General features: G+C 37.3%; 1 protein-coding gene across 3 annotated transcripts in view; it reads right to left on the bottom strand.

Moving 5' to 3' along the window:
- Positions 1 to 24729, bottom strand: part of LGR4 (leucine rich repeat containing G protein-coupled receptor 4) — a 75295-nt gene that overhangs the window by 4946 nt on the left and 45620 nt on the right. For 2 of the 3 annotated variants that reach the window (XM_032110725.1, XM_032110727.1), the window contains exons 3-17: positions 21392 to 21463; positions 19836 to 19907; positions 10384 to 10599; positions 9660 to 9731; positions 8177 to 8245; positions 7519 to 7590; positions 7361 to 7432; positions 6622 to 6690; positions 6154 to 6225; positions 4974 to 5039; positions 4271 to 4342; positions 3335 to 3406; positions 2912 to 3037; positions 1657 to 1778; positions 1028 to 1102 (exon numbers count right to left, since the gene is read on the bottom strand). In XM_032110725.1, coding sequence (XP_031966616.1) covers positions 1028 to 1102; positions 1657 to 1778; positions 2912 to 3037; positions 3335 to 3406; positions 4271 to 4342; positions 4974 to 5039; positions 6154 to 6225; positions 6622 to 6690; positions 7361 to 7432; positions 7519 to 7590; positions 8177 to 8245; positions 9660 to 9731; positions 10384 to 10599; positions 19836 to 19907; positions 21392 to 21463 — 1319 coding nt within the window. The remainder of the gene's footprint in view (positions 1 to 1027; positions 1103 to 1656; positions 1779 to 2911; positions 3038 to 3334; positions 3407 to 4270; positions 4343 to 4973; positions 5040 to 6153; positions 6226 to 6621; positions 6691 to 7360; positions 7433 to 7518; positions 7591 to 8176; positions 8246 to 9659; positions 9732 to 10383; positions 10600 to 19835; positions 19908 to 21391; positions 21464 to 24729) is intronic. The other variant, XM_032110726.1, reaches the window with a different exon arrangement.

Genomic DNA, 24729 nt, shown 5'->3' with positions numbered 1-24729 from the left:
CTGGATATTAAAGCCAGAGCTAGCTCAAAAGATAAACAGATTTTCGTAACATAAAATAGTAGTTAGGAAAAGAGAAAGAAATAAGACTTGGAAAACTCCTGCTCATCCAGAAGTAACTTTATTGGAAGCATACTGTTCCCCCCATCTATATGTTCCTGTTTATGCAGACAAAAGGGTGCAAGATGTATGGAAGGAATCCTCTGTCTGTGGCAAAGGCAAGAAAGTAAGAGGCACCACAGCCAAGTCCTTCAGGAGCTGAATGGAATGGTGTACGGAAATTTGCAGTTTGAGTAAGAGAAGCAGAAGGGCAGAAACAAAGCTGCCTAGAATGAAAATATCCATTGCAAGATCAAAGACTTTTACCACTCCTGGACTGTTCAAGCCTGAATTGGACTAAATCTGGTATGCCAATAAGACTAACCACTCCACAAGTGTCTTTAGCAGTTTAAGATGCTACTGCCGACTGCAGGTACTTGTAATAGCCCTCTGCTCACAGTTAACGTGGCTATAGTAGGGCTGGGGAACAGATCATGTGAGTGTTCTTTATCCTCTCTCCTGGAAAGACATCAAGCTTCATTAAAACCACCAGTGATAGATAGCAGTTTGAGTTAAGCTATTACAGCACAAGCTGAACTCTCAGTGAAACAGATAAGCATTCATACAGTCTGCTCCACAGACATCTCCTTGGCAAAAATAAAGCAGAATTTGGGGGCAGTGCATTAAACACAGCAGACTCCAAATATTAGCATTACAGTCATGATTATTCTGCTTTTGGAAAGAAATTTCTGTATTTTTCCTAGCACAGTTCTCCAGTAAAGTGCTATGTGTCTAAAGCTAAGTCAAATCTTTGTGATTGCTCATCCAAAACAACACTGACATCAAATCAAGTTGTGCCCAAAGCATTGTAGAATTTAATCTTCTGTGTACAGAATGACTACCAGGAATGAAAGATGTAATTCTGCACTCAACTCTTTGCCTAACACCACACATGAAGTTCAGTGTGGCTAAAGCACATTATAAGATTTACCTGTTGCTGGTGTACAGTGAGTAATAGTCTGTCCCAATTCATCATTTTTCACGTTTCTTGGAGTATCTGCATCAGCTGTAGAAGTGAAAAACATGTCAATTGTAGGAAGAAAAATACGTGAAATGGCAGTGAAGCTGCCTAGGATGAAGTAGCTCACCAACACCTGAGCCTTTTGACAAGTGAAGTTGTTCTGGTTTACCACATAAGGTCAGATGGTCAGTGCAGAAATTGCTGCTCACAAGGCTTTGTAACAAAGCGACATCTTTGATCACTGGGGAAAGATCTATGGAGCCTGAAGCACACAGTGGAAAGACAAGTCCTGTCTGAATAGACAGGTTGAAACACTGAGAACAGTAAAACCACGACAGAAGCAATACTTGCAGTTTGATTTTTTTTTTAATTACCTTTTTTTCAGACAGGCAAGTCTTACAGTGTGCAACAGATCTTTCACATGTTTAGAAGGAACACTGCACTGCTGATTTTTAAGGAATCGCTACGCACTTTCAGAGACTGCTTTTGTACCCCTATAAAGACTTACATTTTTCATTCCCTTATTCAAAGGCAACATACACTGTTATTCTAGTCTGGTACAAAACAATACTACTGGTTGAGTATGATGAAACATTTACCCTTCTCATGGTCCATCAAGGCACCTTGATCTTGGTGACTGGAATCTTCAGCATTAGAATTTAGATAAGAATCACAACCCCAAAATGCACAGCACTGATAAGCATATGGCACAGAGAGTGACCTGAAATACAGGCAGAACAAGGAAGACCATTAAACTTTGTAACCAAAATTAAGATTACCACCTATTAAAAATACTTAAGTAGCACACTTCAGTGCTAAGCTCAAGTCTTTTTCTCACTGTCACTGATAAAAACTATTTAAAATTGGATCAGGTATAACCATTTCTAATGAACTCTTGCCCTGAGATAAAGGACAGGTGATGTATACAAGTGAGAAGCACAAAGATGATATGATATTTAGCTCTCTACTATACTTTCTACTCCGTATACAAACCAAATTCTGATCAGGGTTTGTGGCATTTCTGTAGAAATTTAACTGAAAACTAATTAAGTAAGCTAATTAAAGAGTAACAGTTTTGTAAGAAAGTTAATTCCCAGATGACCAAAACCTTGTGCTACATCTTTCCTTCTCACTCTTCATTCTGTGATACCAAAATAAGATTTTTATTTTTTGCATGTTTGGCAGAAATGGTACATACTATTATTCTGGCAGAGAAGAAATACATGTTCACACAGAGTTCTAAAAATCCACATAAACAATGAGGTAATAGCAGACCAGAATCTAATTTTTTTCACTCAAGACTACAATATCAACTATCCTGAATTCTCTATATTTAGGAGGAATATCAGACTGCTTCTTCTTAAAGTGCAGAAAAATCTTTGTAAAATGGAAAACAGTTCATCACTGTCTGACCCATCTCCCACAAACATCAATTACAGGTTTCCATTTGAATGATTATTTTTATTCTTATCATTTGCCTCCAAGAATATATACATAAAGCATGGTGATTATGTAATCAGACACCTGCCTGTCTGCTTCTGTTTTCCACATTGTGAAAGACAGACGTGCTCAGTTCAGTAACAAACGGAAATCCACCCAAAGCAGTACTCTCAAGTTGGATGATATCTTGCCTGAGAAGTGGTGGAGGAAAAATATAAAAGATCCCAAAAAAATTATCTGCAAATGGCTTCTATACCATAACAGTCAGATGCCCTTTATATAGACCAGCACTGAGATTATACAGGACTCAGCAAAGGGCCTGATTATTTGTCATGAGTACTACCTACACTGGCTTCATTTATTATCACATTGCTTGGTACTGCAAGCACTCTGTGGTGTTATTTACCAACATACCGGAGCTTTGCAAAGTTCTTTGCTGCCAGGGCTTCTTTCAACTCAGAATTGCCTGTGAGTTTAAGCTGGTTCAGTCCATTCAATCCTTCAACTGGAACTGAAGTGAGCTCATTGAAACTTAGGTCTCTGGAATGTGAATAATTAAGACCATGTTAAAAAGTAAGTCAGAAGATCCTCTGGCACACATTTCATTAAAGTAGGGAAAGACTTTAACTCTCATATGAGGCTGTGGTCTGGAAATGCCTGTCAGTGCAGCAGGCACTCTAAAGAAGTGTGCCTTGCATATATTCAGCTAGCAAGAGCCTTCCTGATTCACAGATATTAAACAAATTATGAACACATCACTTTTAAGCTAAAAATATTTATTATCTCAACAGTTTAATGACAGAGAGAGGAGGTGACTACACAGAACAGCCTACTTACAGGTTAAGAAGCGCTTCAACAGTGATGAAAGCTCCCTTATGGATCTGATGGATCTGATTTCTACTGAGGTCCCTGCAATGAATGGCACAGGAGATTAATTTGGCAGTTTCACCAAATGTAACAGCCACTGTACTGATAAAAAAAGCTAAGGTGACAAATATATCATGCCTTTACCAGAAAAGAAGAACATATCCCCTCTCTTCCCATTCAGCCAGGTGCAATAGCAGCCAAATTCCTTGGTAAGGCAGCTGTATCCTGCTTCACCTCATTGCCAAAGTAGAATCCATCTCCCATTCCTGCTCCCTTTCCCTTTCTGATGCTACCAGCATAACCTGTGCTCGCAAGGCAGAGCCTGGCTCTAGCATCACCTATTCCCAGCATGAAGGTGCCAGGATGACCACTTTGGTGACAATTGCATCGGCAGCAGGACATGTTGGCAGAGATAGGGAAAGACAACAAAAGAACAAGTAGAAGAGCATCTGCTTTGTTGCATTTCAAATCCAGCTCCAGCTTCTGCTGGACCGCCATGACTTATTATAACATTCTTCTTAAAATACCTGTCAATTTCTGGATTGGTTTTCTGGGTAATTTAATATAGCTTGAGTTGTAAGGGGAGAGGATAATTTTGTTTACTTATCTGCTCCTCCTGAGGAAAACATATAGGATTTCTCCAACAAATACTATATCATGAAATAATATAGTTACAATGTAAAGTACTGGACCACTGAAAAAAATCTCAGTTTTTAGATCTCCTATTTATCAAAGTATCTTTATAGGCTAGAAAAATAAAATGGAGACTAGAAGGAACAGGGCTGAAACTGGCTGCTGGCCTTTTGCAATCAATCAAATTTGTAACACCAAATCCTGACATCAGTTTACATGGGAATCAAAAACATGATCTTGTTTTACTCAGCATGCAGCTATATATGCACTTACAGGACACGAAGGGAGGATAGTCCTTGAAAGGTGTCCTCTGCAATTTCATGAATTTGATTATGCTGTAAGGAACTGCAAAGGGAAGAAGCAGAAACAGAACCTTTATTAGCTGGTTTCAAATGAAGGGATAGCTTGGTGTCTGCTAATATATGGCTTAAGCCTTATCAATGACAAGATTTTACTCATTTCCCCTTGTAGGCAGACTGCCAAGTATTTTGCATCAGCTATGTTAATACAACCATGAAGCACATTCATGGCACGTCTGCCCAATCCCAATTCACAACTCTTTTAATTTAGAAGAGACTATTAAATGTAGACTGAATTACCTGCAAGCTAAAACTAACACTTTGGGAATGTTGAAGAGTCATACTGAAATTTAAAACAACTCTACTCCATTCTTCAGGGAGTCTTGAGGCATGTTCTAACCATTCCATTTATGTGCATAGCAATACTACTATGACATGCAGGATTAAGCTATGTCTTTCATTTCTTTTGTGCCACAGGAATAATTAAGCATTAGCTAATTAAGGAAAGCACAAGTGGTTGAATTCTCTGTCCAGCACACTTATCATATGAGATCATATTATCTCTCTTTGTCCTTAATTTTTGAAACTTAGGATCAAACATGAAGAAAAAAAGTCTCTAGAGGTGTAGACTCAGAATACTACAGAGTTTATAAAAATAAACACTTATTTCTACTTACATTTCTTCCAAGGTATGGCAGCCCTTAAAACTTGGGAGGTCCTTTATATTGTTATAAGACAAGTCCCTTCAAAACAGAAAATGGAAGAAGGGTGCTTAGATCAACTCCTTTCTACTTGAAACATCTCATCACTTATAACTATTAAACAGATTGACAGAAAAATCATCCTCTTAGTACCATTCTGCTGAAAAACTAAGGGTAGTTTAGAGAAAATCACAGATGGGATCACAAGTATGAACTCTACATCTCGGTACACACATACCCTAAAAACATACAGTAAAAGGTCCCTGAATTCTGAGAGTTATAATCTAAAAAATTTATTCATAACCTGCTTTTTTACAACAAACTGGGTAAGTTGTATGTAATGCACAAATTTGGTGCCAATTTTCATTTAGTGTGCTGGTAACTGCTTAAGCAAAGCTAGGAAAGCTCAAAATGTTCTGCAAAACAATACAGCAAAGAAAGACTAGAAACAAGCAAACAATCTTAAAAAATCTCTATTTGAAAGGTAAATGGCTGTTTGAAAATAAATCCCACCTCATCATTCTTTCTCCCCTGTTTTTCTTCTATCAAACAGAATGTATTTTTTCTCCTCCCTTTTTCAGGATTTGCTTTTATTCCACATTTTCCTGCATGTATCCTTTGCAAACATGGTTTGTCCCTATCCTCCTAACGGTTTCAGTTACCAGGTTGGGGTTTTTTGCATTAATTTTAACACATGCTCACTTGCTTTTTCTGTCTAGCCTTTGTATTGCTATCTTCTTCCTAATTCTCATCTCCATTTCTTTTGGTTCCTGATGCTCCCTCCTCTGTTCCTGAACACAAAAAGTCAAAGCACTATATCTAAACTCTTCTTTAACCTCTGAATGTACATGACTACGGTTGTATTAAGAAAGAATGGTGGCAGAACGAATTTGAAGATTGGTCTCTGCAGCATCACCTTACATATCTCTCATAACAGATGAAAAAAATATAGCATATCCTATAAAGGGGACTTTGTTTAGGAATGTAATGCATTACATCAAATCTGCCGAAAATCTTGATTTGAACAATCTAGATTTCCAACTTTGGTAGAACTACTAGGATTAAAAATTCAAAGCAATACTTTTGCTTTAAATTAGATTTAAGTTTCTTTCCAAACATTCTGATGTATGAAGAGAGACACATAATGTATACTTACAAAGTTCGAAGCGCCTTTTGCTCTTGGCATAAATTAACAGGAATACTGTTTATCTTGGTCCCTGTAAGAGTTCTGTGGGAAAAAAACCCAACAAACCCACACATATAAATGCTTGTGTTGTTTATGACAGATGGCATAACAAGGATAGATAAGAGCAGAATGCTATTGGGGTGCTAGATTCACCCACCAAATCTTTTGTTTGTTTTTTTTGGAAGACAATTTTTCTGTTTTTCAGTTCCGGGAGAGGGGGTTAGTATCAATGGCCTTTTCATAGGCTTTTCTCAGGTTCCCCCACTAAAAAAAAAAAACCATTCAGTGGCTCCCAGGTATCCAGTGAGGAAAACTGTATCATTATATTTATTGACAGGAAGAGAACATATATGCAGTTGCTCTCCAGATCCACTAATCATATTTCAATTACTTCACAAGAGGCAAACCCAAGAATTTATTTCTGCAGAAGACACTTACAAGCTCTCCAGATTTATGGTTCCTGTCAAATTAGGAAACCACTGCACCATGCTGGCACCCCGAATGACGCTAAAAAAAACCACCATGAAAATGAGCTGTGAATTATTATGAAATTGAATTGTGACATTCAGTCTTATTATCAGGTAGATAGATATTTACACCAAAGAGACATTCTAACATTCTTACTGCTCTTAAATTTTACACTTGAATAATGTGTGAAAGATAATCTTTTCACTGCTTCTTATGCTACTCATTTGCTTAATAAATTACTCCTCCATGAGCAAACAATTGGAATTCATCAAACTGAAAAGAGTGCTATCAATACATATACAAAAAGTGTAGTTTCTAGTTCAAAGTCTCACTTCATTCTGCTTATTCATCAGCCCCAGAAGTGGTATCTTTTAAGAGCATACATGCACTAACATGCAAAGCATTCTCACCATGTACATCCCTGCTAAAAAAACATCAACAACATATTGCAGATTGTTTAACTAAGAATCTGAGCATCTGGCCTGGGGTTATGAATCTTATGAAAGGTAATTAAAAAAAAAAGTTGTAGAGCATATTTAATAGAGCTTCTTAAGAAACTAGATATTCCCGACAATAATAAAATTTATTAAAACTTACTACAAAAAAACCACTCTAACATAAGAGGGAGTCAGAGAATTTATTTATTTTGAGTTTTAGCCACAATGTTACATACCCATTTATTGTACACTATTGTCAAGAAGGTACTTACAGGGAATGCAGATCTGACAGATTCTGAAATGCTGAGTTCCCCACGAAAGACAAAGGATTATCATACAAATGTCTGGGAAATGAAAAACACATTTCAGTGGTTGTTCTTAGAGTCACTGTCTGCTAAAGGCTGAAAATAGATGGATGAAAATTACTTACATCGTTCTTAGAAGGGGGTTTCCTGCAAATGCACCATCAGGAATCATGGAAATGTAGTTACTGTGAAATCCCCTAAAGATATTAGCAAAGAAAAACCCAACATTTAAAACTATACTGCCAGCAATTCAATCAGTAGTCATTTTCTTCACATCTACGCAGTTCCAATCCTGCCATAACCAGGATTGCAATAGGACTAAGTCAACTGTAGGAATAACTTCAAAGATATGATTTCTGTCTACTGCACATCAACTAAACTGAAAATATTTCATTTGAAAGAAATTATTTTGACCAAGCATGATGTTGTACTTTCACTTTTCTTACTCATCTCTTAAGAGGGGACAAGGAAAGTATGTATGATCAATGAGTCCTTAATCTGCTACTGGAGGCCAAAACCATCTCATGATTAAGATCTATGCTAATGATTCTCCTGAATAAATTGCCTGCTTATGTAACTCCAAAATAATTTGCAACACATGCCCTCTCTAGATGATGATTATATTTTTCTTTTAAATTATAGCTTCACTTAACATAACTTAGCCTGATTAGGCTCCTGCATAATGAGACAAGCATTCTTAAATCCAGGATATTTTTTTCCCCCTTTTTATTTATGGAAAGGAAGAAAGAAAGCTGGTAAAAAGGGAGAATAAGTAATACTCACAACTCCTTTAGACTTGGAAGTGCTTTTATGGCTTCAGGGAACTCTACCATGTTATTATAATTTAAATCCCTAGAAAAACCAAAGCAAGAATATTATAAAATTTTTAACAGTAGCCATGAATTGTCAAAATAATTTTTGTTTAAGACAGTCCAATGAAAGAGAAACATTCTCAGAACACCTTTAACTAGGCCATAGAATAACTCCAACTTAGATTTAGTCTTCTGATGTTTTACATGCTTTATAACCAGCTAGTAACTTAGGTAAGATATGTAATATTACCCAGAGGATTATTCATATTAAGTCAAACAGTATTTCCTTACAGCAAAGCTCAGTATTTTTCAATACCTCACAGTTTTTCTTCAACAGAATTTACACAGAAATGAACTATGATTTCAAAGATTTTTTTAAAAAGTAGATACAAATGACTACTCTTCATTATCATCTTACTAAGAATACATTTTGTCCAGGTTTTATAAAACAAACAGTAAATAAGACATTATGTAAAAGCAGGCCTTGCAGCAAAACCAATTATAAATAGTGATTAGAAGCACAGAGAAACCTCATGACACATCAGTGATGGGGATGTGTTGAATTCTCAGTTAACTTGTCACTATTCGAGCAGTTATGCCAGGACCTCTGCAAAAGGGTTTCTTTATAAAGGGCAAAAAATATTTTCAGAGTCTTACATCAGCTGTATCTATTTACACAGCACCTCATTACTTAATTGAAGTTGTAAGAGGATGACAAGATGAAGTAAGCAGCATTTCTGAATTCACCCAAGCTTCTCATGTTAAGAGGTTGTCACTGGCTTGCTCTTGCCCTCCTTCATTAGTTTCACTTATTTAGCATTCTCCAAAGCATTAAAAAAAAATGCATTCCTGAGGGAGATACTGCTTATTAGACATTCACTGATTGAGCTGAAGGGAAATGGGAAGTGTAACCCAAGCAGCTGAAAGCCATTCCTTGCCAGTGAGGCACTCTGGAGTTTAAGGACAAGGAGCACTGGAGCAACAGCCCTCTGAGGCCCTCTCGGAAACCTCCTGTTGTCGCACAACAGCTTTGGCAATGTATCCTATCTATGTTTAGCCCTACAGGAAATCTGAGCAACAAGTATTTGTCCCTTATCACTCATGGGGCCACTCAAACACTTGTGATCTATCCACCTGACTCAGCAGAGTGCTACGCAAAGATACACCAGCTAGACCAGGGACAGGAACATTAGAGCCACATCATCCAGCATGACATTTCACCCAGGCTAATATTTACCTGCTTCTCAACGTGGTTAATTAGTTTTTGGTGGAGCAGTGCACTGATACCAGCCTTCAGTTCTGAAACCTGAGCTGGATCAAAGTGTCAGTGGCATGTATTGCACAGTGCACATACGCTTGATTTGCAAAACTTTCTTCATACCAGTATGGCAACCTTGATTAAGCTGAGAATGAGACAAACACTGACTACTAATTATTTTAAGAAACATACTTACAAGGTTTCAAGGTTGTCTAATCCATCAAAACAGTGCTTTCCTATAGATTTTATTTTATTATTATGAAGATGTCTGAAAAGCAAAACCAAAACAAGTGAATGATTTAATATAAGTTAACAAATTAACAGGTATTTCTATGAAATCAAGAGAGTTAAGTAGTGTAGGAAAAAAACCATTGTATGGGGTGGATTACACAGAAGAATATCTTTCACATCCAGATGGAGTATTTCACCCTCATATGGAAACATAATAGATTGCCTGCAGTCAAGACAACTTATTTTAAATCTTTAATCACTATTCAGAAATGGGATAAAAATATTATGTAAACACAGAAATCAAACTAATTTTTGACACTATTCCTTGGAGATTTTTAAGACTACAAAGAAACAGGTTTCAGATAAAACAAAGAAATTTTTCTTCATTTAGTATCTCTGAAAGCTTTCTCTGACAACCATTGTTTTGAAATATTCATTATATAAGGAGATGTCAGAAATCAAATCTCACTACCCATAGCCCATGTGATTTTTTTTTAGGAGAAAGTCTTCAGCAAACCTTCAGTGGGTTCTCTAATATACATGGTATCACGTCATGTTGGCAGTAGAGGCTGTTACTAGTCAACTGAGCTAAAACATAGCAAAAAACCCATTTTCCATGCCACCCTAGATTAATCAAAAACTGTTTACTGAGGAGAAAAGCAAAGTGACCTATGAAATACAATACTCACAGAACAACAAGACTTGAAAGGTTTGTAAATGCATAGTCAGGAATGTGTGTTATTTTGTTGAGAGCCAGCGTTAAGGCTTGCAGAGAGGGAAGATTGCTGAGCGGATAGATGGGAACTTCCGTCAAACTGTTGTCATCCAACCAAAGGTGACGCAGCTGCACAAGACCCTCAAAACTGTCTTCTGGTATGGCAGTAATATGGTTAGCATCTAAACGCCTATATTAAAACAGAAAGAATTAATGTTACAAACTCACAAACTACAGATCAGCAAAAATACCAGTTGAAGTCCTACTACTTGTGAACACTTTTTTTTAAGCTTATATATCTTTCACCGAAATAATTCAATACTGCAAAGTTTGAAGTTTTATTGAAAGATGCATGAAAACTCTTTCAAGGCAAATGAAGAGCTCTTAAAATAAAGTTCCATAATAAACTTTTCAAATATTTTTAATAAAATATTTTAACAAATTGATATACTTATAATCACCTAACCAAAATGAATTGATAACTCTGTAATGCATCTCCCAACAAAACCCCTAGCTTCTAACACTGCAACAAGTCTTTAAAACAGCAGCTTGACAGCATATCTAAGATTGCAGAGGCATTTACTCATTTGAACAGATTATCCCTACATCTACCTTGTTGATAGCATCGTATACTGTTGTATGCTTTGTTTTGTGGTACTGCTATACAGTAACTAAGCAACTACTTTGGAGAATAAGATTATTAAAAACTGTTTGTGAACAAAGTAACAAAGTCAGAGTTATGAATTATCCCAACAAATAAAACATCTCAACTAAAACTGATTGCTCTCTTGCACCTGATCTTTTCTAACATTCTCCACAACGAAATGCAAAATAGCATGTCAGCACTGGATTTGCCATCATACTTCTTCCCTAAATGAATACCAATTGCAAAATTAGATATAGTAACTGTCCTGGTTCCAGCCATGACAGGGTTAATTTTTGCAGTAACCAAGATGGGACAAGGGGACATATCTAGGTTATTCAATATCCCGGGAAGAAGCAAAACATCCATAAAGCAGTGATAGTCCATGAAATTAAAAAAATGGACTTTAATGGGTCTGAGAAGACATAGGGCAGAGAGCAATGGGCAATATTTGACTGTTCTCTGACCTAAAGGCTGTCTTCTCTAGGCCAACATACAGCTGAACCATGGTGACTTCACTGCAAACACAAAAGAAAGCACCTTGCACAACTGATTTGAAATTACTCCTGTACCAGCCATGGTGCACGGTGCTGCTGCCATGCAGGGAGAGACAGGATACATATACCCTCCTCCATTAACATGGATGCTCATTAAGATACAAATCAGCACAGCTCTGGAATTATGTTAGCACTCCCTGTTTTCTAAAGCCATGATCAGATATGCTCTTGAAAGTCCATCTGGGTTAGTTTCAGAAGTAATATCCTCCAGCCATTCATCTTGTTCTTCTCTGGGCAGGCAGTGTGGACCAAGTGACTTTGCTGCATTTGTCCCCAGTCACAACAGATCTGGATCCCAACACTTAAAGGACATGCAGAATTCCAAGGGAGAAGACAACCCTGACCAAAAATTAATGGAGAAGACAAGCCTGATCACAAATTTAACAGGCTTAATCTTTTTCCTTAAAACAGAGGTTTGCTGTTGTGATGCATGTGGTTTGCATACTTCAAATTATTATGAAAAAAGTCATCGGTTGAGTTTCCATGTAATAAAAAGTCCAAAAATACATCAAATTAAGCAACAAATATACTATTACAAGTGGGAACTTGCAAAATTGTCTGCAGCCAAAGTTCTCTCCTAAGATGATTGAGGTGTCATTACATCAAAGAGGTAATTCCTATGGTTCATATACTGGCATCCCCTTATCATTTGCCCATGGTCTGACAGGTGTGTATGATACTCTATTTGAATGCTCTTAGGCTGCACTGAGACTAGAACATTTCAGAGAAACTAAAGTCTGATGATAATAAAGGAGGAAAACAAAGAGGCAGGGGGGAGAGAGGAAGAAAGCCTGAGGCTCTGCTTCAGAAAAAAAAGCCACTAGAAATTACCTTTCTTCTCTCCTAAATTTACACAGCTCCCTGAAGATCAAAGAATTATTTCCCAATGCAATAAACATATCTGAGTCTTCTAATTTCTCCCTTCCCCTCCCACCCTCTTTTTTTCTGAGGATTTTTTTGGGGGGAAGGGGTTGGTTTGGGTTTTTTAAACAGAAGCAGCATACTCAAGAGACAGGCCTCAATCATTGTGCCGACTCATCTAGTCCATTTGTACTTCCACTGGCGCCTTGCTAAATTCCATTTATTCTAGGAGACTTTTGGAAAACACAAGCACACAAAAATGATGCATGTCCCGCTCCTCCTCTCCCATACTTAAAGAAGGAGGTGAACATAGGAAGGATGGATGCACACAATGAGGGAGTTGAACTCAGCCAGGGAGAACAAAGATGGTCATGGAGATGATGTCAGACCCTGAATTTTTAGTTTGCTTTGTCAAGACCTCTGTCTCCCAGAACGGGTGGATCGAGTACCCAAGTAACGGTACTTTAAACTGATGACTGTCCACAGCCATCCAATCTGCTGTGTTCATTTTCTCCAGTCCACAGCAGGAAAGATGAGGGGGAAAGAACAACACCACCCATCACTGACATTGAGCAAGAGGTTTGGAAAGTGAAAGAGATATTTTGAAGTTATTTGGCCATTTTTGCCTCATGCACAGTTTTTTGTGTTCTTTCATTTCTCCCAAGAGCTTAATATACCATGGTTATTTTTTTTTCCTCTTTCAAACAGTTCAACCTTATACACATGATACTGAATGCGCAAAACACAACTGAAACACTCCTATTTAGTGTGAAATGCACATAAAAAAGCACTTAGTGAAACAACTGAAAAGCAAACCTAAAATACTTGACAACCTTCACAAAATATTAACGATTAAGGACAACAACTTTTCTTTAAGGTAGATAAGGGAATATTCCCTAGCTCCAATAACTAACAAAGAACAAGCAATATTCTTTGCTTGGACTGGACTTTGTACAAAGACTGTGTTTTTCCATTATATTGTTAAAGATAAGAGTATATTCTTCAAATTAGAGCTTGCAGCATGTACCTTAATCTTTCAGAAGCTACTCCAATTCCAGCTTTCTTATAGGCACTGGCTTGTGAGAGACCTTTACATTTTAGTCTATAAATTAAGAGCTCACTTGTTGAGTTGTCATCTTCACTTCTATTACTTCTCAGGTTCCTTCCTCACACAAGCACCAACTCCAGAAGAAGAAAAGAGCAGGAAGATGATAGAAACCTAAACATTCAGCAGCTCTTACATCAGTATTAGATATATTTTTAAAACAGGAACATAGCAAGGTCTGCAGACAATTGACTTTGCTTTAAGGAAACCAGAACTAAAAAGAACGCCTACCTCAGTTCAAATGAATAGAAGTTCCAAGTCTAACACACACATATAAATGAAATTTTACGTACAAATGTACACACACACTACTCAGGGTAACTGCCCTACAGCCTGCATCCCCAACAGGTAACATCTGAGAGACCTCCAGGACCAGCCTCCCAGCCTCACTAGCTCTCATCTGTGACCACAGGCAGTCTTCCAGGCTTCAGCGACTGGGAAATTTTAACAGCCTTGTACTAATAGCCTAATTAACAGCCTTGTACAGCAGGAGTTTACTGCCGATGTTAATAAAAGGCAAATCACTCCCAGCCCTTGTGTTAAACCACTTCTGCTCAATGGCAATCATTAAAGAACTTTGCTCTTTAAAGTGCTCCTTCAAAAACCACAAAGAAATCACTCCAATAACAGTGGAGTAGATTTTTACGTCTTGAAGTTGAGTACCGATAAGCCTGCTACCATGGAAATCCTGCTACAATGGGAGGCAATAACCCATGTTAACAGAGGTACTTTAAAACACTCTGAGAGTTTGCTCACTGTACCAAGCAGTGGCTCTCTGTGCATTATATGTTGAGAACATCAATATAAGGATTTGCTTTATTCAAAGACAAATTTACAGCAGCCCTCAGAAACTAATGATACATGCCAAAGCTATTTCAATCACCAGTACTGATGTGCCAGCACATCTGTTTCTTCCATCTAAATGTTCAAGATGGTACCAGTCAGAGGTCACAGTTTGCTGCAAATTACCCACAGAGGATTCAGCTAATTTTGCCTACAAGCTGTTTAACTTTCATCATTGCATTTAAATTTTTGATCATTCAATTTCTAAATAATTCCCTGATTTTATTTAAACTTAGCAATTCCTTAAGCAAGCCCAGACAGTTTAAAAAAATTTTAAAAAAGCTACAATACTCCCAGAAATTCCTGAAGTTCACAAGAAACCATACCTCACTTTCAAGAAAACCAGAACAGTTTCTAAAGGTAAAGATGGCATAGAAAAATACAACTCTTGTCATTCAGCAAGTATGTGAAGTATACAAAGCAGTATAAATTTTTCAGCACAATCAGATATGCCCAGAAGAGCTCTTATACATTCTTAACTCTAAATATTCATGGAAGAAAAACATATCCAGTGTATTTAAGTCTGTATTGCTTTTGCAGGTTAAAGAGAAAATACATCAATTTCTTCCATTCCCATTCTGATTAATCCCATATTTTAACACAGACTAAATTTGAGGGCTAATCCCCTTTAACCCCTTAACAACAGCAAAGCAGGAAACTAGAAAATCTCTGAAGACAAGCCATTAAAAGTTGCTTAGCTAAAAAGACACCTGCCATGGTTAGGGGTGCATACTACATATAAAACCATTTAAAGCTTCTTAACTTCATCTAGTCATTGCTGTTGATGAACACCTTCCACAGCCTCCCAGACGCTATTGTCCCTACAGTATTGTCCAAACTCTATAATGCAGAATAACAAAATTATCAACGGGAGCCCTAAGGCACTCTTCAAGAAGAAAATAGCAGAAATAGAACAGAACTGTATTTTTTTATAGGAGATTATGTTTGCGTTGTTCTCTCCAAATTCAGGGATCTTCCCTTCTGACACATTTTGCATTTATGGTTTACGTTACTGAAACTGTCACCAACATGAACTATGGCTTAAAACTGGGCAGTTTCATTACCAGCAGAATGTTTCTAGATTTGATTTTTTTAAAAAAATACAGATATTAACTTGATCTGTATAAGGAATCCTTCCTAAAATACAAAAAAGCTAGAAATGCAAGACTGTAGCTGATACGTGCTACAGCACATATTTTAAATGTGTTCTGACTGAAATATGCCTCTATTCTCTGTCCTCATGCTTTTACCATACATTTTTACCCTGCAAAGCATGAGTCTGCTCTCATTACTTTCAGTTCTACATTAGGACCGTAGTCTTTCCTGCCTGGGCCAAGATGATTCCCACTCCCAGAAAATATTATCCCATCCCAGTTCAGCACATTCATGCCTCCTGCTTATCCTGCCTCAAGCCTGCTCCAGCCTCCTAAGATAGGAAAGCAGATTGAAAAACCGGTTATGATCCTGCTGTGAGCAGACTGGGCTGTTCAGGGAGCCAGAACTGCCACCAGCTACTGCAGAAAATGACTGCTGAAGACACCCCTGCAGCTCAGGTGAACACCCACACAAGAAAGTCAGGAGCTATCACAGCTGAGTATCACACTGTCATGATCCCAAATCCCACAATTTGGTAATCTGGCAGAACAGCTAAAATGCAGTGCTTTGAACTGTTGCTGCAGAATGCCCTAATATTCCCTGCATGTGGACATGTGTGCACATGTGCTGGGACAGTAGAACTACAATTATAATAAATCACACACAATACATTAGCAGATATTGACAGGCTTTCAAAAGACTCCTGGATTTGATGGCAAGTGCACAGTGGCAATTAGGTTTTTGGGTTTTTAATTCAAGTGGAATAAAGTTTTCCTTTGTAAAGCAGCTGGAAGTCTTTGTTTAAATACTGTAATTCCAATATTTGTCATACACTGGGGATTGTACTAGACTATTCTGTGCTATGACTTAAAATTCCTACATAGCTGGATTTCTGTGGTAAATCAGAGCAACCTTAAAAATTGCTGTAGTTTACAGACCCATTTTACAAATCCCCAGATTCTGAGTCAAAGCTCAGAATAAACAGTGTTACCAAAATAAGTCATCACAGTCAAATACACCAAAGCATTTAAAGGAGTGACTTTCTTTAATGGCTTCCCAGTTGCTCCCAGGGAGCAGCTTCGCACACGTTGCTCAGCAGCACACTGCTGTGCTACTCTGCCTCTGGTTCTCTGTATGACCCTTGGATTGCCCATAAACTTCACCATTTCCAGATCTAAAATACAAAGTACACCACTTCATGGCCTTGTAATAATGAAAACATGTTATCGATGCTTTGCATTAGTTGAAATGCATCAGGACTATTGTTTACATTTGTGAAGCTCTTTGTCAGGTTTTTCTGCTACCAAATGAGGCGGGCACAAGCTGGACAAACAGTGGCTTCTCCCTTGGTAGAGCCATCCCACAGTCCCACCTATCACAGCATCTTGCAATGTGAGCATACATCCTGCCAGATAAACTTTTCTGGGGTGCTACATAGCAAGCTTCCACTCAGCAAAACTCCTTAATTTTACTAAATTTCACCTCCATATAAAGAACCCTATTATAACTCTCTTTTGGAGGCCAGAGCTGGGAAAAACATTCTATGCAAACAGAAAATAAAGAGTTGTCATTTAGTATTCTGAACCAGGCTGGCTACTCACCAGCTGTAATATAAACACTACAGATCATGAAGCTCCTATAACCATCTTCTTTATTTCCACTGAGGTATGTTTACTGAGCTTGTTAATACATACCACATTGTGGCAACTGTCTTCCTATGGAGCACATTAAGAAAAAAAAAGCAGTTGTAAAGGAGTTTCAAACGAAATTATTATCAATATACTATAAAGTCTTATGAGGAAGTAATTTGTGCCTTCACCAAGAAAAAATCCCTCTAAACCATACTTCAGAGCAAACTGGGAAACTGCCAAAAGAGGGTCAGTTCAGTAATGTTTAAACTTGCAGGTTTGGGTTGGAGATTATATAAAAGAGTAGAAGCAGGTTTTCTAACATATATTCTGCAATGAGTAATTTGTTTTAAAAGAAGCTCACAGCAACTTGGGAGTTTTGAATCCACACAAATTTCTTAGGGAGGGGAATAAATCACTCTTTATGGTTTTTTAATACAATAAAGCAGGATGCTGATACTTATGTTTCCATGTTGAGACACAAAATTCAGAGGACCCCTCTTATATTCCTTTGCCAAAAGGTGCTATCTGCATTACTAGGGGACATGCATAATCAGTGTAATTATGCATGAGTAATGCTAACAAAGTTTTCCTTAAATTCATTGAAGTCACAGAAATGCATTCTGGTGTAGTAAAGAAACTGCACAGAAAAAATGCTTCACATTTCTCACTACACTTGTCTCAAAACCCAATTTATTCTCAAATTCCTGCCCATTCTAACAAATTACAGTGGTCTTGCAATGCAGACAGATATCATTCTCAGGAACAGAGAGGGAAAACCAAAGGCTGATTCACATCAGTGGATGGAAAAAAAAAAGCCCATGATAAAATCTTCCTGAGCTTCAGATTAGCTCAGGTGGTTAAATAACACCAAGGTCATTAGTTCAATCAAGTGTGGACCATTCACTCAAGACCTGGATTCAATGATCCTTTCAACTCAGAATTGTCTGTGATTCTGATACCAGTGACTTCCAGACTGGATTTGCCCACCATATTTCCAACAATTATCTGGAAATCATGGCTGGGTTTTCCACAGAAAAAGAAGTAACAAGCAGGTTGCTACTACTTACTAACCTAATTTCCTCCTTTTTCACCATCCTAAACTTGATACAGTTTATCATTTGCTCTTGAACAACGAAGCTCCTAGAAAGGGAAATCTCACCATGTTTTAAATTGTTAGTATTATATTTTAATTGTAAGGATGTTTTAGTCAAGCGGTTTTAATTATTACATTATACAATCTAACATAATCATCCTACTATTTTTTTCAAAACTAAAATGTTTGCTTTTTTAAAAATGGCTCTAACATAGTCGTCTTTCCAAAAATATAAAAAAAAAAATATGAATTAAAAAAAAAAAAAAAAAAAGACGGATGATGGCTTAATTTATACATTCATTATTTTTCCCTTAAATTTTGTTCCTTCCCTTTTGCACGTAAAACTACCATCAAATTATCATCTCCAGCAACTGGAGAGTTACTATTTTAAATGTTAATTAGAGAACAGACATTACTGTCAATATGTAGAGAAAAAAGAATGTTCACTGAAAATGAAATAGATGATTTGTAGACAAACATTTTTATTAAAGCAGTTTCTCTTTTTGGCATCAAAGAAATGCTGGAAGCCAGGAAGAAGTTTTTGGTTTGTTTCAAATAATTACTAAAGGTTTATTCATACCATGTAATTTGAAGGGCTTTTATTACAATGCATAGTATTTGCACCAAGACCAAGGTATTTTCTTTTCTACACTCACGCTAAAAAAAGAGTGAAACATGGACTAAATTAAATTCACTGCTTACTGGAAAATCCAAGCAGCTATGAGAAGTAGGGCCAAGATCCAAGCTTAGGAAATGCAGAAAAGCACCTTTGCAAAAGCTGTGCAGTAGTTTGCAAATCTATTCTGCAAAACTAATTTTTTTCCAAAAATCCATAATCTGATACAACACCGAAAGAAACAGGATCTTGGGCCAGAAACCTGAATTTTGGCACAGAGAGAATAGATAATTTATCCTCTCTCTCTCTCTGGAGGTAAGTGGGAAGGCAGAAAAATTGTGCAGCCCTTCCCACCTCCTCCTCCTCCTCACAGTGATAGGCATCTACCACCTTGAGAGCTGTATTTATTACGGTCTGATTAAGATGCTTTATAAAACATAATAAGCCATGAGATAGTATAAACACATATGAAATACCTGGTGTGCAACTAGCAATAATGGCTGAGGTATTCATAACTGTGTGTGAGATTTCAACATCTTCCTGTAAAAACAGTACCATGCAGGTCTCAAGTAATACTTCTTCACAGAAACCCCTTTTCCTTCTCTGGATACAAAAGACTTGGGCATCGTTCATTTTTGCACAACATTTCAGAATTGCTTAAATACCTCAGGATGTGCAAAGAGGAATTACAGTTTAACTACACCACCACTGCATTCATACAGCAATCTAGTACCTGGTGTTTGAGTTTTGAAAGAGCTTGCATTTGGGTCACTCCAGCAAAGACAACAAATAAAATTCCTTATGAATTTTAATTGTGAAACTTTGTTTCAGTTGCAATTGCACTTTCAGAAACTCCAGGTACATTATTACACATGTGTTATTGTACTTCATAACTCTATAGAATGAAGCAAAGGGGTACAGAGTGACTGAAAGTGGACCTTGGAGAACAATCCAAAATCAAAAGCAAAGTAAGGAAACTTACAAGGACTGCAAGCCACTTAATCCTCTGATGGCCTCATTAGGTACAGTCTTCAGCTGATTGTTCTGTAGGGTTCTGTAAAAATCCACTGTGTTAATAAAGTAGAATTTGACAATCATCTTTATCAGTGGTAGAGGTAACAGAAAAGCCCATAGTCCTGTTATGGTTTCCCAGATTTCTAGTGTATGTAAAAGCATGTAGAATTATCAAGACCAGATACCCAAAGGCAACAATGAAACAAGAAAATGGTCTATTTCGGTTTCATTTACAACTCATTCCTTAACAGCATTAATTCACAGAGAACAAGCTCTGACACAATATGCTGAGATTCTCTTGGGAACTTGATGAAGAGGTTAAACAATGTAACACTAGGACAAATTTGATACAAGAGATGATTTTTTCTGTTTTCTTGTGGAATTATCTTATACATGCTAGAAAACACACAAACCTCTAATTTTTCCTAAAATCACATCAATACACAGTGCATTAACAATCTAATTTACAAGGTGTGCTCACATCAAAAGCACCTTTGGGCCAAGCTGAATTAAGCTATACTGTTGTCAGTTTCTTCAAAATTCTCTTATAGGTCAATGTAGGTCATTGAGTTCTTTCATAAAGAGAATGTAAGTGACCTTATATGGTTTTGGTGCATACTAGGGTAAAAATTCAAGTAGACAAGAAAGTTAACTGTTAATTAAGACCCAAGTTTCAAATTTTTCCAAGAACTGCTGGAATTTCAGGCACCTCTGGTGCTGAGTATTGCAATGCATATGCCTTCAAGAGCTTTGACACTTTGCATTCAATTTACAAAATATCATATAAATAGTCCTGCAGATGGGCAGTTCCCTAATCTGCACCCTGTTTATAATGCCTGTGCTTTTCTCTTTAAAACCTCAAGGTCTGCTATTTTTTTAAAGTATGTCTTTAATTAACTACCTATTACCCTGCTAGCATTTGGAAATATTTACAACATCAGAAATGCTACAGTTTCTGAAGAGAGGTTTTTATAACCCCAAACAACAAGGAAGCTTTTTTTATCCTTAGCTATGGAAAAATAATTGCCATAAAAATTCTTATCTCAGAAAGAAAAATAAAATATTTTTTTAATAGTAAGCCATTTTCACTTAGAGAAGCATCAAACTATAGCAACTTTTTCTATCACCAGAAGGGAATAATTCAGTGTATTAAATCTCTAAGCACTAGTACTACCTGATAACGTCAGGGCACCTGACAGAGTATGCTGGAAGGGGTGGAAAACAACAAAAGCTTACATGTCCTTTTTAGGATTTTTCCTCTGATTCTTCTGCTACAAGATACACTTCAGAAACAAGTAAGTGTTCTAATAAAATGCAATAATTATAGTTTAGTCAAGTTCATCACTGTCATCTTAACCATATCCAGCAGGTTTTGTAAGGAAAAAAAAAAGAAAATAAGTAAGAGAGCTATACTTTAGGAGGACAGAGGGCAAAAAAATTCCCTCCAGCCTACCAGTAAACAGTCTGGCTGTGCACTAAGAAAGCATACAACCAGCTATGAAGCTGTAAAACCCAATTACTTACAGAACTTTGAGTTCTTTCAAACCGGACAAGGCCTTTGGATGGATAAAACTAAGGTCATTGCCAGCCAGTCGCCTGGAAAAAAATTGCAATAATAATTTCAGTCACAAAATACAGTACTTCTACAACCACCTAACTAGGAAAATCACTCCTATATCGAATTTTGCAAGTAATTATGCATTTTGCATTCAATTATGCTACATTCACAATCTTCCAAGTTTGCAGTTATTTTACTTACTGTACATCTATAACAATGAGAATGCATTACTCAGCCTCTTCTGCAAATGTGCTAGAAAAAACATACCCTAGAATCGTGAAGAACCTTCTCATGGTACTAGGTTTGAAAGTGCATTTACCAACACAATCCTCTGGCTTTCAGCATTGCTCCACTGAAACACATGCTCTGGTACCCACATATTTTTAACCTATACAGCAGTTTCTAAAGCAAGTATGAAGTTAAAATAAAAATAGCTAGATGCTACAGCAAAGCAGCAGAAGTCTCTACGGGAATCCCACATATGAAAACAATATTCACAAGCAAGTGGTATGTTCACTCAGTGCTGACAGTTGACAGGACACCTGCTGATATGACCAAGACATAATATTGGTAATATTTCATTTTTTTGGTCAGCTATTTGGAGGAACTTTTCAGGAAAGGAAATTCTTTTGGGGCAGAGAGAAATGGAACAGCCATACACACTCTCAAAATGTGGTTGGTTAAATTTGGACTGCTAGACATTAACAGAAAGTAAATTATGAAAATCACCATGATATTAAAAGTAATAAAAACAGGAGATGCTGCAGAATACAAAGCAGGAAAGCAGAAACAGCAGTCAAAACAGCTGCTTCCAAACAGCACATTCCCCTTTCCCCCACTCTTCTTTTTTTCTTTAACGTTTTACCTCTCCCCTGACCAGCAGATACTGTGCAGTCCAGCCTTGGTTGAGCTGCTAATAGCTGTATTTTATCAAGGGTAAAGACAACAATGCAAAACACCTGGTAATCCATAACTGACAAAAGATGCCGATATCCAAGCTAAGCAAAAGCAATGTTGGACAAGGTTGTGCAATGAAATCATCCATGGAAACACTATGTATAATCCAGTAAGTGGTAATAATTAAAAAACAATCAATGTGCTTTAACAAAGGTTACATAATTTCGAAACCCACCTCTGCTGTTACAGGGCACTGTGAAGCAAGCCAGACACAGTAAAGTGAAAATATTATTTCAAAGAGGCAAACAAAGGAAATAACAAGAGCAACATCTAAAGTATCAGCTTGCCAGAACATAGCAATGTTATTACATTTTTATCTTCGTCTCTAACTACATTTAATGCTTACATAAATCTGCTTGCAACAGAATTAGTGACTTAATAAAACACTGCCTGATAGAGAGGATGCTAGTTACCTTTATTAAACCCATTTCTCAAATGCAGATGGCTATATTTATAAACCAAGGGAGGACAAGAACACTTTCATGAACAAGAAGATGACAGCAAAAGATACTACTTGTTCTTAGAAAACTGTGTTACTCTTGCTTGTTAAGGCAGACATTGGTTTTTAGTCCTGGTATGTTCACACACCCCTCAATTGCTATGGCTCTGACATCACTACAAGCACGCTTAAAAAAACTCCCATATCTGCTGACTGCTGAGAAAGTTTGTCTGCATCATTTGTGTATAATCAAACAGCTCTGAAACTAGAAGAAAAATAAAAATAATCTGTGTAAGCTTATTCTTGAAATCTCCTGTCTACAAGCAACCTCAGAATTTCAGGGACATGATTTTTCAAGTACTTTGAATTTCTAACATTAATGGAAGTTTCCAGATGGCAACTAAACATTCTCCTAAAATTCATTTTGTTGTCTGTAGCTGTCTAAATCAACTTTATTAACTTTATCTGGGGGGATGTGGAGGGATGTTTGCAATACTTCATGTCTTGCTTTGTAACAATTTCCTAAGAAGTTCACTGTGAACAGAAAGAAGTACTGATGAAACATGCTGAGTCTCTACAGCAGAGAGCCAGTAATCTGCAAAACCCGTTTATGTTAAAATGGTTTTGAAACAGCATAACACAAATCCTTAAATCAAACAAAATTTAACCAAGGTTGTAGCACCGAATCATTTTGCATACAAACACTACTATGATTACATATTACACAATTCAAGGAGTGGCAACCCTGGTAAATGTGTCAGGCAGCTCTGGCTGCAGCTCAGCCAAGGTTCCCAATTAATCTAGTGTGCGTGTGGCTTGTCAGGCATCTGCTCCCTCTCCCAAAGAGGCTGGAGATTACTTTAGCTTTAAAAAGGCTAAACTAAATAGAGTTGCATAGTCTCCCCCAACCTGAATGTCACTAACAACAACCTAAAGAGCACTGGAAACAAATCACAGCTGAGCCAGAGCAAGACTTGTGTGACTTCAAATAGTAGGACTTTGCCTTCCTCTAGGCAACTCCTGCTTCTTCAGCCTTTTTGCAACCAACCAACAGAAAAAACCCAACCCTTGCAATCAATTACATTTCCATTTCTCCACCATCTGGCAGTGTTCCAGGAAGTGCACAAAGGCTTTACTAATCAGTTTGCCAAATACATATTTATCATTCACATCCTAGCCTTGGGGAGCCGCTTGTGAGGAGGTTCCAACTGCAGCTCTCAAGCAGACAAAGATCAGTATATCACACACTGCTCTCAACATGCTTCCCTCTGCAGCAGCATGCAGCAGCTGGAAGGATGGAAACGTTTCTCTTTACATAACCAGGTTCATTTTAAAGAGAGAATTGAAAAATTAATAGCATACAGTATAGCACACATACAGCATTATAAATTAAGATGTCATTGAAATCATCCAGTCAGGTTTTCCACACTACTTTCTTACAGCAAGTCTTAAAAATATTTATTACTAAATATTTTAAAAGCATCTGTTTCTCTCTCTCTCATGCACACGGTAAATGGGCTAAGGGAAATCACAGCTTTACCAAGGCCAAAATGATAGCACAACAGAAAGGACACAACTTCCATCTCCTTACAGCAAGAGCCACTATCCTGCTTGAGAGCAGCCCTGGAAATTTCGGCTCTATGGTGGGACAACTTCAAATTGCCACAAAGCAGCACCTGAGGCAGCCCTCTATTTACACTGTCAAGGGAGTACCCATCCCTCCCTTCATTCTGAGTGGAAATGATTACAGGGACCTGGTCAGAAAGTCCATCTGTTTCCAATGAGCCAAGGTACATCACCATTAATTAGAGCTCTTTCCAAAAGGCAGCAGGCTGCAAAAGAGATTCACCCACAAAGACAGTAAAAACTTAATTGAACAGACAATTGTAAAGTGTCCTGCCATGCTAT

Source organism: Corvus moneduloides, chromosome 6 (assembly GCF_009650955.1).
Source record: "Corvus moneduloides isolate bCorMon1 chromosome 6, bCorMon1.pri, whole genome shotgun sequence".
Classification (NCBI taxonomy): Eukaryota; Metazoa; Chordata; class Aves; order Passeriformes; family Corvidae; genus Corvus; species Corvus moneduloides.
This window is presented reverse-complemented; position numbering and strand designations above follow the sequence as displayed.